At 39.7% G+C, this 19,848-nt stretch overlaps 1 protein-coding gene across 1 annotated transcript in view; it reads left to right on the top strand.

Moving 5' to 3' along the window:
• Window positions 1-19,848, top strand: part of LOC140231338 (uncharacterized) — a 157,559-nt gene that overhangs the window by 73,537 nt on the left and 64,174 nt on the right. The window contains exon 9 of the mRNA XM_072311494.1: window positions 19,266-19,423. Within this exon, the coding sequence (XP_072167595.1) occupies window positions 19,266-19,423 (158 nt within the window). The remainder of the gene's footprint in view (window positions 1-19,265; window positions 19,424-19,848) is intronic.

Here is a 19,848-nt window from a genome sequence, read left to right as displayed (position 1 = left end):
CAGCCTTGGACCAAGGAAAGGCATACCACCAGGGGTTTGTTCACCCAGATAGCCAGCATGTCACCGCATTCGTAACGCCCTGGGGTCTTTATGAATGGAAAAGGATACCCTTTGGCCTCAAAAATGCCCCTGCAGTGTACCAGCGCTACATGGAGAGATGCCTCGAGGGATTAGCGCATGAATGCTGTGTAGTCTATCTGGATGACATCCTGGTGTATAGCCGCACCTTTGAAGAACATGTGGACCACATCCGCCAAGTCCTGAGAAGAGTACAACAACATGGCATCAAATTGAAGCCCAGCAAATGCACCCTATTTCAGCGGAAAGTTAAGTACCTGGGTAGGATTGTTTCTGCTGAAGGACATGCCCCTGACCCAAAGGATACGGACGCCCTAAAGGCCCTGGTAGAGAAAGTCCCAAGAACTGTAGGAGATGTTCGTCAAGTGCTCGGCCTCATTGGATACTTCAGGAAGTACATTCCAAGTTTCTCCCAGAGGGCCAAGCCACTCTACGAACTGCTCAAGGGTTCCCCAGACACACCACCACAGCAAAAGTCTCGCAAGCAAGGAAGGAAGGGAAACACCGTTCCATCTACTCAACCAATCAAGTGGGAAGAAAGTCACCAGGAGGTATTGGAGGGACTGATTGACACCTTGTCCTCGCCTGAGATAATGGCCTATCCAGACTTCGATGAGCCTTTCTGTCTCTATACTGATGCTTCCCAAGATGGCCTAGGTGCGGTCCTCACTCAGATTCAGAGTGGCAAGGAGCGTGTTATAGGGTATGGCTCAAGGACACTCTCTCCAGCTGAGCAGAACTATCATCTCCACAGCGGTAAATTGGAGTTCTTGGCACTGAAGTGGGCTGTCACAGACCATTTCCGGGACTACTTGTCTTACGCCAAGCACTTCACCATTTTTACCGACAATAACCCTCTCACATATGTCATGTCTACAGCCAAGTTGAATGCAACAGGACAGAGGTGGGTAGCTGAGTTAGCTGACTTCCGGTTCACTATCCGCTATCTGCCTGGAAAGACCAATCGCGTTGCAGACACACTCTCTCGTATTCCCTCAAATCTGGAGCAGTACAGACAAGACTGCACTGAGGAGGTGAACCAACCGTGCATCCTAGCTATCAAGTCAGCTGTTTGCTCAGAGAATGCTAACTGTAATGCAGCTTTCATTACGCTTGGTGTTGATGCAGTGAAACTGGCCGAGGATAGCGAGAGGGTAGCTGATGTGACAAGAAATTGGACTAAAGAAGACATCAAGAGGGCCCAGGAGGAAGACGAGGTGATATCCCCGATAAAAAGGAAGAAGGAAATGGGTGTCTTTCCCTCCAGAACAGAACGGTCAACCTTTAGTCAGGCTTCCAAGTCACTACTCCATGAGTGGAATCAACTCCAGATTGGGGAAGATGGCCTATTGTACAGGAAGACCCGGACCTACACCCAATTGGTGCTGCCAGCCAAGTTTCATCAGTTTGTACTGGAGCAGCTGCATGATGAAATGGGTCACCAGGGTGCAGAAAGGGTCACCAGCCTCGCTAGGGAGCGCTTCTACTGGCCACATATGCAGAGGGACATAGAGCGCTACACAACCTCAGTTTGCCACTGCCTGAAACAACGAAAACCCCCTCACAGAACAACAGCACCCCTGACCCCAATCGTAACAACTCAACCGTTCGAGCTGGTATCACTAGACTTCCTCCATCTTGAGCAGAGCGTAGGTGGACATGAGTACATTCTTGTGATCATGGATCACTACACAAGATTTGCTCAAGCCTACGCTACCAAAAATAAATCCGCCAAGACAGCAGCAGACTGCCTGTTTAATGATTTTATCCTTAGGTTTGGATATCCACAGAGGATACATCATGACCAGGGACGAGAATTTGAAAACAGGCTGTTCGAGAGGCTCTGTCAGCACAGCAGCATAGCCAGGTCCCATACTACCCCCTACCACCCTGAAGGAAATGGACAGGTGGAACGTTTCAACCGGACGCTGTTGGGAATGCTGAGGACCCTCACTACTGCACAGCGTTCTCGTTGGAAGGACCACCTGCCCAAAGTTGTGCATGCGTACAACTGCACAAAGCACGCTACTACAGGGTACTCGCCATTCTTCCTTCTATTCGGAAGATCGCCCCGACTGCCGGTTGATGTCGCTTTCGGCTTAGAGACAACGGAAGATGGAAAGCCTGCTGTGAGCCACCAAGAGTATGCAGAGAAGTGGCGTCAACAGATGGAGCAAGCATACCGTTTGGCATCTTCCAAGATCGACCAAGCAGCTGACCGAAGGAAGAAATACTACGACCAAAGAGCCTGCAGTTCAGTTTTAAGGAAGGGAGACAGAGTGCTGGTTAGGAGCTTAGCACCACCAGGACCTGGTAAGCTTCAGCCATACTGGGAGGATGACATTTACAAAGTCATCAAACAGAGTAATGATTCCATCCCAGTATACATTGTTGCACCAGAGAGTGGGAAGGGACGTACACGGACCCTCCATAGGAATCACCTGATGCCATGTGACTCCCTACCTGCAGCTCCAGAGGTTCGGCATGAAGCCCGTCAACCCAGACAGAGACCCCCTGTTAGGCGTAAGCAGCAACAGCTCCCTACTCTAATGACTGACCCATCAAGCTCTGATGAAGAAAGTTATTATTGGGCAGCAAGACACTACAGGGCACCCAACCTGGCAGATGAGCCTAACCAATCTAGTGATGACTCAGAGGTAGAAGGTGTAGAAGTCGTGGAAGATAATTCCAGCCAGTCACAAGAAAATTTGGGTACCCAAGATGTTGAAGTTGACCCAGCTGACCAAAATGATTTTGAGGTTGGAGCTCCTCTGACGCAACGCCTAGGTCATGGTGATGCATCACACGATGTTCAAGGTACAACGGAACCGCAAAGTGAAGGGGCCTCTCTACGCAGGAGTTCAAGAAGAAGGAGAACACCAACCACCTTTACCTACGATACTCTGGGTCAGCCGGCCATGCATCCTGATACAGAAAATCAGAATGTAGCTATGGTAACTGGTCACCAGGAGAGGAATGTGACGTTAAATGCTCCATATCCGGCACGCACAGACCCCTTTCCACCACTTCCACCGCCGGTTCAACACTACCATTCAGCGCCACCACCGTTTCCACCCACTCCATACCCACCTCCACGATTCCCCATCCACCAGTCACTGCAACCACCACCGCAACCACCAACGCAACTACTGCTTCAACCGTCGCTACAACCCGGGCCACGACCACCTGCCCCACATCAGCAGCGGCAGACGTCACCGGTACCCCAGCCGTGGACGCAAGGCTTGTCGATGTACTACAGACCTCCCTACCATTGGCCAACACCGGGACCAGGAGATCTGCAGAACTTCCGGTCACGTCACTTCCCCTTGGAGATGTCAGGACCTGTCATGCCCGTACACGCGTGATCAGACTGTGTTTAATAATGGAGATTAGATAGGGGTTGTGTGCCAATTTGACATTTAGGGAAAAGATAATGGTATTGAATTTGATGATAGGTAGCGAAATGCACCAAAGATCAAATTAATGGTGCTTTGGGTATATAATTTTGGCACACTGTGAGGAAGTGAATTACATGATTCTCTCTGACAGTTAGTATCGAGGAGCACAATTAAAGAAAAACATTTTTTTTTTTTGGAAGAGCGTTCTCGAACAGTTAAATATGTAGACACTGATATCCAGCATATTGCATCAATTATTCAAAAATGATACAATTATCATGATGATGTAGAGTGTAATGCTGATATGTTATAAAGATAGGAACGATGATAATATGTGTTGATCAGTGCAATGACGTTCACACACGCATCTCTTCGCGAATGTCCAAATTGTTTAAGATGATCATAGGAAAAGTTTAAAATGTCCAGGGGACATTTTGTTTTTGGAGGGGAAGGTGTGGAGTCCCACAGATTGCCCCCCCCCCTATTTTTTTGTTGTTACTATATTGTTCCCCTATGTCCTAATGGCAAGTGACCATTAAGGTAAATAGCTATTTGTCCCTCAAAGTGAGATGCTGCCCCTCCCCATTTGGAGAGTGGCCCAGCCCCTTTCTTGGAAGAGAGATAAGAAAAGCCCAACCAGCTTGGATGTTGGCTTGGTTCTTCACTCTGTTGTACCACGCATCCAAGCTTGACACAGTGTCTTATCTTCTCTTGTCTATTCAGGTAAGAAATACCTTTTTCATACTTTTAATAGTTATTCTCTCAGAATGATTATTGAACCAAACATGTTTTGAGAAATATAATGAGAGCTATCACTGTACGAGATGCTTTTGTGAACAGAAATGCAATTATTATATGTTTTGTAAGAAACTTGAGTGAATGAAAGCTCCAGTTATTTACTCTCCATCTAAGTTCTCTGGAATTGGTAAAACAAGAATGTTCCATCTCAACCAAGATTATATGTCATAATATGCATCTGGCAAGAAAACTACGATGAGACATTATGTTTTATAATATATACTTTTAATATATTTACTTATTGATTGTGTATGTGTGACATGATAGATAATATTGTATGATGTCAGACACATGTGAGTTGATGAATGAGTTGAGAATGTAAAGCAATGTACTATGTATATAGTGTGTGATCCAAAATAGTCTGACACACGTTGGGTCAGAAGCAGTGCTGTTAAACGCATGCAGCACTAGAATTGTATTATATATAGTGTACCTTCCTTGAGTATGAACACACCCAGCACAGGGTAGTACATAGAGTATTGAAGGAGTGGAATGAAAAGAGTGCCAACGCACCCCCATGATTCACACTAGAACAAAGAACTGACCAGAAAGCTTCAGGGGTGAGAAACAATGCTGATAAGAGACTTTATGAGAACTTCTCCAAGTAAGAGATTAGTCTCACAATCTAGACCCACTGGGAGTATTTTCTACATGTGCAAAAGGTATGGTGATATAACATTGATGTGACTTACTGCCTTGAGGATGCAGTTGGAGTTACAGTATGTTAACTGTTCATCTTTAAGTTATTAGAAATGTAAATATAGTGTATTACAGGGTGAACCCAATGGCTAGTGAATTTTCAGCAAAAAGGGTCTGAACACAGACTAGTGTAACTGCCTGCTTTAGTTCTCTCTCCCCTCTTTTTCTTTGTCTCTCTCTCTCTCTCTCTCTCTCTCTGTGTCCCTCTACTCCATTCATTGAGAAAACGTTGGTGCTGAACAGTCAGCCGGTCTCTTTGTTTTAGTTTGAGCTTTATGAGGAGATTTCCTCACTCTCCTCCTCACCTGAAAGAGAAGAGACTGCATGATGTAGTGTATTACCAGCCTTGAATAAAAGTAGCTGTTTGAGATGCTGTGTTCAGTGCTGAGGCAGGAAGTTTGGGCAGTCTGTGATTTGTTTAGTTCTAGGATTAAGCCCCTACCAGAGTGTGGGAATGCTGTAGTGTTGTAGTTGGTTACATTGTGTATGTCTAGTTTATTGTCACCTTGTAGTGCTTGTATATAAATGCTATAGTGAATAGCGTATGTCTGGCCTCAGAAGGGCAAGGTTAATATATATTTTATTTAAAGTCATGAGAGTTAGAAGTAATGGCAAGGTACAGTTTATACCTTCAGCGTTTAGTCATGTTATGCGAAGTTATGATAGCTTCTAGAATACATGAAGAAATGCATTTGCAGAGCAAATGATTATGTGTTAATAATGAAGACTGAGAGTGAAATATTATTATTTCAAGGGTCTTGTGCGCACGAATGACCTGCAGTCTTAGAGATTAAAGATAGTAAATCATTGAGTAGAAATTATAGGGATGATAATGCTAACATTCTTGTAGTTATATTCATTGAGTTGCTGAAAGTAAAAAGAGAGTTAAAGATTGAAAGAAGAATATGTTTTAGTATATTATTTCATGACAATTTAGTCATGGTGAAATACATATTAGATGTCAGGTTTACTCATGCAAGATAACAAGGTTATTTTGAAGGCATGAATATGATGGCTGATTAGCTACAGACTTTACATTTGTATTTTGTGAATTTAATATTAATTTGGTTATGTTTGTTTTTAAAGGCAAAGGATTACAAAGGTAATCTGAGAGTTAAGAATGAGTTTTGGTTGATTAGTTTCAAGAATTATGGAAAACTCATTCCAAGGAATGATAGACTGACATATCAAAGGATTGTTAGATATGTTAATAGTGTTTTAAAGTATGAAGTGTTTTGGGTTATAAGGAGTGGTTATTGTTACTGTTGTCGTTATTATGGTATAATCGATACAATTCGTATCATGAAGCGTTACAAGTTATGATGAGACGTTCATCAGTACATTTTATAGTGTTTGTTCTGTAAAATATTCAGTTGTAAATATACATTTTCCATTTTGATATATGATTATTAGTTGTCGAAGTAGAGATATAGAATAAAATGACTCTGTTGTACCACGCATCCAAGCTTGACACAGTGTCTTATCTTCTCTTGTCTATTCAGACACGCCCCCCTCCCCGGGCGGGCGCTACATACACATAAAAATTTATACAATACAATACAATGATTGTTGGATGATATGACTTCAACATGCATACATGAGATTGCTTAGAATGGGTTATGAAGTCCTGTTAGTGTCCACTCAGTTGAAACCTTGTTCTGGACTCTTAAGACCCCCTGCAGAGTGTCGGAAACGCAGACCTATGAGAGTCTGGCTCATTTCCAGTGACCAGTGGTTAAAATCAAAAGTTATGAATCACCGGGAATTAAGATGATTAAGCCTAAAAGGGAAGTCTCTATTTTTGTGTTTTGTGAATAGCAAGTCATTTAAAGATTATTTTCATCCCTTTTTACTCTCTAGCCGTCAGCCAAAAGGAATTTCATCAAGTAATTTTTAGCTATTTTCATTGTAGTCTTTCTTATAGGCATTCATTACTAAGGGAATATTCAGATCAAAAGGGAATGATAGTCGAAAGAATACAGTTTCATACATCGGAAGAAATGAAAAAAACAAATTGTATAAGAATTCTTCATCCAGGAAGCAGAAATGAATGTTTGATGTGTATACTTGTGATTCTCACAAGGAAGTAATATGTACCTCCATGTACTTTTTGTGACCTTTCAGGACAGACAAAAAAGGGGTAAGAAAGGTGTCAAAATCTAATCGTGTTGACGTCATTGAAACCTAGCACTAAACGCTAAAATAGTTTGACATTGTGGGGCAATGTTGCTCAGTGAACCATGACATAGTTGTAAACTTACGTCCTCATTTCTTGTCATGAATGACGTCAGAAGTGACTGCCATGTGTCTTTCATTGCTGTACAATCATGTGACCTGCCTCCCCAAAAAGTCTGTAAAGCACGCAAGCAGTGGGCGTATCATTCCATTTTTAGTCTAGGGCCGTACTACCTTCACAATCAGAGATATGATTCATGCTAACAGGGCCATCTGAAGCTCTGTCTCTCTCCTTTAAACTCACATGTCATCGGTTAGCTTTGGAGGGTCATGTATCAGAGTAGAAATATTGACCATGACTTGGAATGAAGAAAGAAGAGAGCAAGAATGAAAAGTGGACAGAAAAAGAGGGAGAGAGAGAGAAACAGAGAAATTACCTCTCACAAAATGTGTAAATTAAGTTAAAATGTCAAAGTTCTTAGATGATGATTCACGTCCTCTATATGAGATCCAATTTCTGATAGAAAGACTTTTTACTACGTCTTTTCCTGAATGCCAATGTGAAACTCAGTAGGAATATCCTGCAGAATTCCTAACCTTCAGATTTATCTGGAGCGCGACTGTATAGGAGCAAAATATTGCACTTTAAAGAGCCGTGCAGGTTGTGGCTGAGTGAAAGGGTAGATAGTTATCTCTGACGTGAGTGTGATTCATGTGGCTTGGATGTGCCTGGGAGAATCATGAATGTACTGCATGAACTATCACCAGGTTTCCATGATGTGCATTGGTGCATTATTGGAGGAACATGTCATGAGGTGCATCACTCGGAGAGGAATGACAATAGGAAGACAGTGAACAATGACAAAGAGATTCTAGTGACTTTACATCAATCACAACTAACGACATATAAACTAAACATCATAGGAATCCACCAGAACCCAGTGAGAGTACTGTGGTATAGTGGTTGTGACTCAGGACTCTTCAACAAAAGGTCCTAGGTTGTACTCCTATCTGGTGTGTACACACATAGGGAAGCTATTAATGAACATTGTCCCTTCATGGCCAATGTGAAGATTGTTACCAACCAATGTTGGGGTAAGAATGAGGGCAGGCCCCCTAAAAGGGCAGGCTAGTACTGGCAATGTAAATAAAAGGGCAGGCTAGTACTGGCAATGTAAATAAAACCATGTCATTTTATGAGTACTGTAGGAATTTCAGGCAGAATTGCAGAAGTACTTCAATGCATAAAACTACACAATGTTGGAATTACGAGAGTGTGGTGCAAGCAATAATCTGCCTATATCTATAATTCTCTCGATCCAATTATTTTACTCTTTCATTTATTGGTAGCAATCTACAGCACATACTGAAAGCTTAGCAGAATAAGGCACTTTACATTTACATATAAAGAATTATACGGATACAAAATTATTTATAAGACACATCACAGAAGACTGCGTGAGAAATCATCAGTGAATTAATGAGAGTAACAAGAGAAGGGAATATCTGAACCTACAAGAAACAAAATGGTTTTGGTGACATGCTGGATGAGGAGAAAAGGTTTTTTACTGACAGTGAAAGCTGGGCTTATTTTGCTTTAAAAGTGTTAAAAGGCTGAGAGATTCAGCAAAGGAAGAGAAGCAGGATATGAAATAGAGAAGAGGAAACTAAGAAAAAGCATGAAATAGATACAGTAGCAAAAGATCAGAGTTTGTGCAATCCTCCGTAATTTTCTATAATTAGGAGAAGATTAGGAATTGCTTAATTTGATTTAGTTGTTGATCAAGGCTGTGATAGTGTAAGCTGTGAGTAAGCTCATGTGGAAAGGCTGATGTGTATGATAAGAATGACATGGGTGTGGAGCCTACATCAAAGATGAGAATTTTAGCAGCAAAACTTGTATTGGATCCCTCCCACGCTACATATGAGTAGTGTACAGTTGGATTCTGCAGATATGATGGATTTATTTAGTAGAAAAATGTACGAGTAGATATTGATGTCAGATAAATGTCAGGCAGAAATCCTAGAACTAAATGCATCCATTTCTCACTGTCTGTCATTACAGATTATATATTTTGTGTACATTGCTTCATTGTGGGGCAATTAGTTAGACAATGCTAGAGACTTTATTGTGTTTACTGTAGCCTACTTTACATTGGTTACTGAGTAGGCTTTACTCTTAAGCTTACAGTTTTGTTTGCATAGTGTAAATTAAGTTTGCTTTTGGTGTTAGCATATTTTTGTAATCTTTCCTTGTGTCTCCATGAAGCTGGTTAATCCCTGTGATGATAGATGTTGAAACAGGAATATGTGGTTATGTTGTTTTCACAAATTACAAAGGTGCAGGCACTCTGATATGTGTGCATTCTATGACTATGCACACTTTACTGGCTGTGGCTGTCTCACTCCTGTTTTGTCTTTATGTTTCAAATCTCAGAAGCCAAACTTACATTTCAGAAGTAATCTAATTTGAACTTGGCACAGAGGGGAGGAGGTCTTAAATTTGCAGAAATAGATTGTTTTGTTCAAAATGACCCTCTGCTACTTTGAGGCTCAAACCGTTTTGTGTAAGTCAATCTACTTGGAGAGCCTGCCTTTTCCCAAAGAATCATTCCTGTAAACATCTTATGAGAACTTGTGAGGCAGCAGACGTGTTTTAGGAGGTAAAATGACGTCAATCGAGAGGAAGAATCGTAGTCCGTAGCAGCCATTATCTAGACTCAAATCTCCCCTGTGTTCAGGTGCAGAATGACAATTGGCAATGCTGACAGCCGGCGTTTCGTTTCCAGGGGTGCATATATATATGTTGAAGGAGATTTTTTTTTTTCTTTTGAAAGGGTGCGTACAGGGTTGCCTGCAGCCCTGGATATCTCTTAATGTCTATGCCTGAGGCCAAGTAATGTTCTTCATCTAGATTCCAAGTGAAACACAAGTTCCCCATCCTGTACTTTTGTAACAAGGCTTGCACTGAGCTGAGATAGCCATTGGACCATATCTTCAGCTTCACTTACAAAAGTGGGGAACAAAACAGTGAGATATAAATTTAAGACTGAACTAGCTATTTTTGGTCATGACGTTCCTGGAAAAAAAAGTGTGAACCCAGATTGAGGTTGATGAGGGTAAACAATCATAATATTTGAGTAAATGTCACATTCAAATGGATGCTGCATATCAGGGAATCTTTAATATTTGAATCAGTCATGTAGTGTTTGTGTCCTAGTGTGGGATCTTATGCATGGGAAAGATCATGAGTGTGTGGCATTTATAATCCTGAAGGCTTAGATTCATCTGCCTTCTATATGTACATATATATATATATATATATATATGTGTGTGTGTGTGTGTGTGTGTGTGTGTGTGTGTGTGTACACATGTACATTTACACTCTGTCTACAGAAAGCAACATACAGTTTATTGTACATGTATGTACCTTGTGATATACATGTAGGTAACAGGTGTAAAATTCACTCTGTTTAATGTTGTGCTATGTATGTTACCAGTTCTACATACATCGTAGTAACTGTGCTGATGAGGGAGTGTATATCACTCTTTTCCTATCCCATGTCTGTAATTTTTACAAAGTGGTAGGTCTGGATCCAAGACTAGCCATGACATTATCAGGATTATGATGTAGCACAAAGCAGTAGAATGAATGTGTTATAATTAGTTCAAGGTATGCTAGAAATATGTATTTTGGACAATAAAGTTGTAAATTTATGCTTTCATGCCCTTTATTCAGGGACAAATTGTTAACTATATAAAAGGATTTACGATAATAGTACCAAAGTAATAACAACAACAAAGATGGTCAAGATCATGCCAAATTCTTGATATCTAAAAAAAGTTTGTATTCAGAATATGTCTCAGTGATAATGCCATAGAGGAGAAGGAATGGCTACTTTTGTATCACATTGTTAATTCCCCATTTAAAGACGGTATTTATAGACAATAACATGATACACAATTAAATCTGTCATGCACCATGGCATTTTATACCTCCAGTGAAGGTATGTAATTCATTGTTAGCTCTTCATAAGGCAGTGAAGTTTCAGTGAACACCCAGAAACACTTTGCCGTACTGAGAAAGGACACTTTTTCAATGATACCATAGGATTAGTTGCAATGTGTAGTTCTGCAATACTTTCACATGTATTGAAAATGTGTTGGAAGAGGAGACCAAGCTGTAAATTTATAGGAATCCTGGTTGATAAATAAGAATCAGGATGTACATGTAGCTATTTAGACGGAAACCTAGGCATTTATACAGCACTACGTAAGAGAAATGTTGCTGGTGAATTCACATAAATTGGCAAGAAGATGCAGCAGAATCATAGTCTTTATTTATTTGTCATTGTTGTGGGTATCAGAGAATGACCAAGATTAGAGTTCAGAGAAGGTTGAAAGATATACCCCTGGGCAGCCCCTCAGACATTATGTGATATCATCTGATCATATCCCTTCATTTGCATACCTCTGCCTCTCACCTTATAAATGGCAACAGAGCAAGAATTTGAAAGAAGTTTTTCAAGGGTTGAGATGTGAGGCCCCTACTGGAACCCTGCATGAATAGGTTTCTGGTGAGAAAATTCTGACCGTGAAGCCCTGGAATCAGGAAATACAAATGAGGGTTGTTAGTGAGGACAGGGGCGGATCGGAGGTGTGAGACGGCAGTATTAGGTTATTAGGTGGGGATGAGAATATCTCACTCTGTGAAAGAGAAAATCCCATGAAAACTCGTCTGAGCCTGACATAGCATAAGATTTAAAGGAGGTAGGAAAAATAGGTATCAACTTCCTTGGCTCTTTAAGCAGAGTAAGAAAAAAATATAGAGAATATAAGAAGGGCTGTCATAGTGCAGAGACAGCGCAGTTTGTAATGCAGCAAGTTGAAGTGACTCAAATGGGTGGGTTACTTCATACACAATTTCAATTGAAAGGAAGCAGTGCTCCTGGGTAGAGGAGTTAATAGCGTTGAAAAGTTGCCAAGATTGTCGGACCAGGGGCTGAGATATGACATGACTTTGCACCGAGGGCGAGGAGAGGGAGAGAAGCGGAGCGTTGGATGGAACAGGACGGACCTCGAGATGAGTGAGAGTGTTCTTGATTTGGGGGCAAGCAGTGGAAGCAGCGGGAGATAATTTTGGAAGATGGTTTGGATCGGAAGTGAGACGACGTGAAGAGAAAGGAGGCATGATGAGTTTTGACAGAGTGTATACATAGAGTGATGGTAGCAGCAGAGAGACCCTCAGATAGCACTTCTTAGTGTCAGGTACCTGGAAGGCGGAGTATTCAATGGCATGTTTGGTTCAAGAGGAGAAAAGAAAGAGAAGTGCATCAGTCAAATGGATATAGTTATTGAATATGTAAACTTTGACATGCCAATTGAACAAGACTTTCGTAATTGCGTGAGCACGTTAAGCGAGTTGCTCAGTGAATATGAATGCCAGATTACTTTTTGGAGGTGTGTTTCTTGTGGAAACTGATTAAATTTCTTTCCGCCAGCTGCAGATATTTATAGTCCTCCACGAGGGGATCTGATTGGTCAGTTGTGTTCCAAAAGGTTGCCGTGGCGCTTCAACCACCACTGACTCCTTGGACACAGTCTTGATCCTGTGAGGGTCAAGTGTACATGTGACAATTGTCTAAGATGAAAGGCTTAGTGATATATAAGTGATAGATTTTATGGATACTGCCAAGAAAGACATCATTGCTGAGATAGCTGCTGGAAAGATTAATTGAAAACATATGAAAACTTTGAGAAGTTGGCATCTGTCTCCATAGAGACACTCTGAAGTGGGCTCTTCCCTTGTCGATGCCATTTATATTAAGGAGGAATTTCAAATACCCCGCCTTCCGTGCAGGATTACTTCTGTCACCTCGAGTTTAGGACGGGCGTCTTAATCAAGTAGCATGTGTGTGTAGTTTGTGCCAGAGAAGCCTTGTATTAGTACTGGGGAACAGAGTAGAAACATTGGCTGTTTTCTTGCATTGATGCCTGAGAAATTCACATTGCATTGAGCAGCTGAGACAGAAGACGTCAAGTCTGACCACAGGACAGTAAGAGCCGTTCCCTCCCATTGATGGATACTGGTGTATGTTGATTGCAGCATTGATCATCTAAATGATGGATGGATGAGGTCTAGCTGTGTCTAGATTGAGAGACATCATGATAGTGCTTTCTTCTCCCACTACAGTACATTACCATGGATCTAGCCAAGGAGTAAAACTTGATTTGTCAACGAACCCCAAATTGGAAATGCTAAGTGCAGAAGTGGCATAAGTGAATGCAAGGGAGATTTTCCTTGGAGGCTAAAGAAGCTAATTGTTCAAAGCCATCATGGAGAGATTGATGCGAAGGCTAAGGCCACTGGGACGCCCCTGTAAAGAATCCGAGTGGAAACGACGCAGAATGTTTGCATTGCACTTTCTGCAAACAGAACTCAGGTAGGGGTTGTTTACTGGTCATGTTTTCCTAGAATCTAATCGTGCCAGCGTTAATTGTGAAGACATTTTATCATGCAGACAGCTGCTATTATATCGTATGTAAAGTTATTAATCGCCATACCAACAAGATTATATTTATCCAAATTGACTCTGATTACAGATGTGTTGCGAGTATCCTGCAGTTCATATGACATTTGTGCATCTGATGTTGCACTCAGGTTTTCAGAGTATCAGGTGGTCTAAGTATATACAATGCTGTTTATGTAGACACTGAAAAACAAATGTTTTTGCAATATTTTTGTGATTGCAAGCAAGAGTGAAATAAAGAGGTCCAAAAGGGTACACATGGTACAATCTTGCTCATAGTTGCCAGTTTATACGAGAAACAACCCAGGAAGACAAGCCTTCTAAATTCCTGTTCTGAAATGTCTAATTTCCTGTAATATGAGCTTGTCTCCTAGACCCCTTTTTCTGGTTTCCTTACCCCTTACTCCCAAAACTATTATTGCATTACAGGCAGGACGCAGGGGCCACTAATACCAACTACAATTTACCCCTGCTATAAGCTAAAAAGAGAGTTGCAGTAAGATAGATTAAGGTACACATGCTGAACATACAGAGATAAGGAAATATGTGTTGTATATGCAATTGATGAATTGATATATAGAGTGATGTGAAGGTAAAGAGACTAACTTAGAGAGAAATAAATATATGAGTAGATTAGAAAGAGAGAGAGAGAATGGAAGAGAGAAAAGGAGAGATGGGTAGATGAATGGATAGAGAGGGAGAGAGAGCAAGAAAGGAAGTTGGAGCATATGAGAGATAGATGGATGGATAGAGAGAGAAATACTGTGAGAAAGAAAAGTGGAGCAGATGAGAGATAGATGAATGGAGGGACAGAAAAATGAGAACAAAAAAAAACAACAAAAAAACATGAGAAACAGATACTTGAAATACACTTGCAAGGTTTCTAAAATGCCATGAATGACTAGAAAATCCTACAATATATAATAGGTATTGAGAAGCACAGAGAGAATTAAATGAAAGAAGAATAAGGTATGGATTGACTACAACAAAATTCATGCTAAAAATTAAAGAAAAAAATGGGTAAAAATTGCCAGGCAGAGAGATAAAGATGAAAATACCCAAAATGGACTGACAGGACTAGAAAAGAAAGGAAGGAAATCACCTAGATGGGTAGGACTGAATCTCACATCCTTCCATCAAGCTAAATCCAGGTCACTAAACATAGGCTGACTGCAGGAGTCATGTTCAATCCATCAGGATTCTCAGATTTAGTGTGGGCTTTTCATCTTGAATAGGACACTGGTCTACTTTACAAATCCCACCAGCTGGGAGGCAGTCTTTTTCAGTGCTTTATCGTCTTCTTCTGTCGTTCAAGTCCTGTGTTTACTACAGAGGAATAGGATGTTTTCAAATTAGATAAGCTGACTGGCAGGTTGATATGACCCCAAGGGGTGGTAACCCTAGAAAACCTGCTCCCTCCCACCCCCACCCCCATCTTTTCTTTTCCTTTTTTTAAACTATTGGTACAATCATCTGGAACAAAATGTATTAAATCATTTTTGTGTAAGCCAAATACAGTGATGATTATCACACTTCAGCAAAGGTATGCATCAGTATTGATTGATATAGTGGTGTATGGTTTTTTTTTTTTTTTTTTTTTGGGGGGGGGGAGGGTATAATTTTGCAGAGATTAAGATATTATTATCTTTCATCATTTAACCCTGTAAAGCCATGATGTCAAATAACATCAATAATGTGTAAAAGCATGTCAGCACTTAGAATTATCAAGTTAAAGGTATATGTATGCAAGGTGGAAATAGACGAGTTTACTTCATTTGGCCTAAGAAATATTAAATCCCATTACAATTGAATCTTAATAGAGCCAGTGGATTTAATTTTGAATTATAAGTTTAAACTGTGTAAACTTTTTTTTTACATTTTTGATACATTTCTGACTTGTTCTTGATGCAGTTGTGTATTTGTGCAGGATGCAATTCATTGATGGAGAAGAACTCTGTATATTTTCTATGCCATGTAGAAGTCATATACAAATCATTTGGGGAAATGTTGAGTGGAGTGAGCAGGAAGTGATGTCACAATGGAAAACATGTCTCAACATTTAATTTGTTGACTGAGAATATCAGCAACAATCAAAATATGACAGCAGATGTTTTGGAATCAAGTGCTTTATACAGCATTTGCTACAAAGAAAAATGCAAGAAGATTCTAGCCATATGTGTATATATGTATTTGTGTTCAGAACCCAGTGGTGAGCAGTGATGTGAAATTCTATACTTTTATACATCTGTTACCTTTCAACCAAGAAATTTAGAAGGAAATTTGGTAAGTTTTGTCAAAGACCATCAAAGATTTCAGACAAAGCATTCCAGCTGGCCACTGTCACACATTGTATGATACACATCCTGAGGGTTGCGTGCCTTTCTTGTTAATTAGCCCTGAGAAGATGGCCAGCTCACTTGCCTGCACTAGACCTCAATTGACACGCAATCAGGAAGTCACTGTAGGAGGTACCATGAATCATGAGCATTGCAGAGTGAATTTCTAACCTTTTTTAAGGATTAAAAAAAAAAAAAAAAAAAAAAAAACTATGCCTATGGAGTTCAAAACTCTGATCAGGGAGATGTCCTACATCCCTGCTTTGATGAACCCTTGAATAGAAAATAAGTGTAACATAGATCTATTGAACTACAGCTGTTAAATCAGAATGTAACAATTTGAAATGTACAAGAAATTTGTTTAGTCATTTTAGAAGTTATAAAGTGTCATTTAGTGTATGAAATTCTGTTTTGAAATCAGTATACATCAGTATTTTTTGAAACATTTAAAAAGCTTCTGAAATCACATATGTTCGCATCTTGTTTTGATTGAATTTTCAACGAATTGTTCATTGGGTGTATATCTCTATCTATCTCTTTCTTCTTTTTCAACCTTCTTATGTACAATTATGACTACGATGTATGCTATTCTTTTTATAAAATTTTTACGTCCCTCTGCGCCTCAGAATAGGATACTAGATCGAAGGCGCATTACAAATGCTGTACTTATTATTATTTTTTTTTTTCATATTCAGTCAATTCATTTCGTGTACATGTTCTTGAAAGCCGATCCTGCACCTAAGATATTTATCCTGAATGTTATGATTCATCTATGATTCTGATAAAGAAAAAATATGATACGCTGTGATTCATTGGCAAGACATTTGGGAGCAAGCATAGAAATGGTTGTTGTTGTTGTTTTTTCAGGGCATTTGATTTCTTTCTTTCACTAGTTTCTACACTGTATCTCCTCTGTTGATTTATGTCTGAGTTGACAGTCTTCTCCCATCCCTGCCCAGTATGTCTACTTTGTAATTGTTTTAGGAAGTACTCTGACTTCTTCTCACCCCCATGCTTTCCTTTCTTCATTAGTCTTCTCTTTTCATAACATACTGTGAAGCTCCTTTGCTGAGCAAGTTAAGTGCTGACATATTGGATGCATGTGCACATCAGTTAACCCAGTGAGGACGAGTCCCGATTATACTCAGGCAGGTGGCTATGGGAGATGCATGTTGTAGCAAAATCAGCCCGTCCTCAATGGGTTAATGTAAATGCTATAGCACAGCGTATGGTTGATGCGTGATTATGCCTTATTTATTAGGCTCTTGAGTTATGATCATTTAAGTCAAATAAATTGAGTGCTGATAGAGTTTCTTATCTGTATTTCCTTTCTGTTTTCCTGACCCTGAGGGTTTTCACACCCCTGTAACAAGGCACCATTTTTTACATACATTGGTTACAGTTTCTATAGCGACAGTCATATAACAACCAATCAGCTGTGAGAATTGAACTCATTGCCCTGGTAGCTACAATTATTGTATCTTTTGTAATTTAATGCAACAGCAAACATATTTGCAAATCGGGTGTATAGAATAAGTCAATGTGTGTTTGTATACACTGATAAGACCACGTAGTGAAAGGAAGTGATGACTACCAAGAATACTGAATAGTTCAAAAGTTGAGTCGTACATTGTTTTCTGTATAATTATGTTTTAAATGTACTCCTGGACGAATGATTTTCCATTGCACATAATGGTTGACTTTTTGTCATTTTCTCCTCTCTAACAAGTTTGGATCTTGAATTGTAAGTGAGATACTTTTGTTATTCTAGCAGACTTTAGAGATAATCAGCAAGCACTTTCATTTTGTATCTATCATTGTTAATATCTTTCATACACATTTCATTACAGTCTCCATATAGTTTGCCTTTTGTTTTTGCTTTTTATCAAGGAATCATTTTATTTTGCATCATGTCAGCAGTTTCTTTCTATCAAGAGGCTCAGTTTCACTTACCTTTCATCTTTTGCTTTAAAGTTCATCATCATAATGTTCATATACCCATTCTCAGCCTTCTCTGCATTTGAATCATTAAATGCTAACTTTATGCAGGGCGTAAAGGCTCCTAGATGAGATGCAATCACCTCTACTCAGTTGTTGACTTCCATTGGCTATAAACTCTTCCAAAAATTATGCTTTTATAGATTTTCTTTTGAATTTCATATCTGCATTATCTATTCTTTTAAATGAAGATTTGTATTGACATTGCTTTATGCCCATACCAAATTCATTCTGTGTCTCAGTTTTCTCATGTAATGTTCTATGATGCTTTATCATGATTTTCACTTATTGATAAATTTTTCCTCTTATTATGGCAAGAAATTTTTAATCTCTATATGAGATGGATATGTCAGAGTCGTGATATTGAATTTTTAAGAACCTTCATTCATGATCACTTCATGCAAATTTTATTCATTTGATGGATGTATCAAGCATCCAAGAAAAATAAATTATTACTGTTGTCATTGTTTTGAAGAAACTGCTGGTGATTAAAAACATGAATAGTGGCTTGATTTATGTTTACACACTAAGATACATAGATAATAATACCCTCAATTCATAGTTTACTTATTGCTGTAACAAGAGAAACTGAACAAACTTTATAGGGCTTTGTGAAAATATCATTTTAATCGACCAAGAAATACACCAGTGAGTTCAAGAGCAAAAGGCTGACAATATCCTACTACACGTATATGTGGCAATTTTAGAAGGGATATAAAAAAATTGATATAATGGGAAACTTCACAATAAGAGCTAACATTCCTGTGCTTTACCATAAAATGTTGAGAGCTGTTTTCTGTGCTTTCATTTCTGAGGTAAAAAGGTAAAGAAACACATCATCTCACAATGAACTCCACAAATTGCTAGTTTCAGAAATTGCTTAGAGCCAAGGAAGGATGTGAGAGAGAAAGTAACTACCATGCAAGAACCTTGTATCCACACAGAGCTCTTGTCCTTTCATTAAAAGTTTACTATATAAGCTGTTATTTTCACATACATATATTTTCACGATTGAGGAGATCACAGACATTTTTGCGAGATGTTGTTTTCACAAATTCGCACCAATGCCATCGTAAATGCACTATTACTCTAGCGCATGGTGACATTTTCATGTGTTGTTCAGTTTGCTGTCCAAAAGTGATTCGCAAAATTCGTGAAAATTAAACCCTCATGAAAAGAACAGCCAATACAGTATTTGGTTGATGTATCAAGACTGACATCTTTCCTTCATGTCCTTTTTGTTTGTCCTCCAGGAAGAAGTCCAGGGAGCGAGCCTATGAGGCTGTACCCGAGGAGTCCCTGGCACCTCCTCCAACAGTCAAGGAGGAGGAGGAAGGAGAGACGGAAGGGTCAGCACAGAGAAAGGCTGGAGGCCAGAGGAAACTAACCATCACTGTGGTCCTCAATAAAGGTTTGCACCAAGTCTTAATACGTGTTGTAGATTCTTCTATTGGTACCGTGACTCTGTGAATGTTCAGTAAAGCCTACAAATGTCCTGGATTACATGTGGGGAGATTTCAGTTTTGTTAAATTTTTGTGGAATCAAATTCAGTGATGAAAAGGTGAAAAGTGAAATAATTGTTTAATAACCTTCAAGTTGTCTGACTCCAGACTATGAACATGTTCATTCTTTCAGTAACTTGGTCACCATGTTGCCATTAATATCAGCAAGATGTTAGGTTTTTGGTCCTATGATGACAGTTGCCCCAAACTTTCACTTTTGATCATACCTTTACCAGTGATATTTGGGCATTTCCCGTAGTCTACATACTTAACATTTGCCGTTAATCATTTCCAACTTGCTATGTTCACCATATTTGGGCTTTGTAACATAGA

Source organism: Diadema setosum, chromosome 7 (genome assembly GCF_964275005.1).
Source record: "Diadema setosum chromosome 7, eeDiaSeto1, whole genome shotgun sequence".
In the NCBI taxonomy this organism is placed as follows: Eukaryota; Metazoa; Echinodermata; class Echinoidea; order Diadematoida; family Diadematidae; genus Diadema; species Diadema setosum.
The sequence above is the reverse complement of the archived record's forward strand: the minus strand, read 5'-3'. Positions and strand labels throughout refer to the sequence as shown.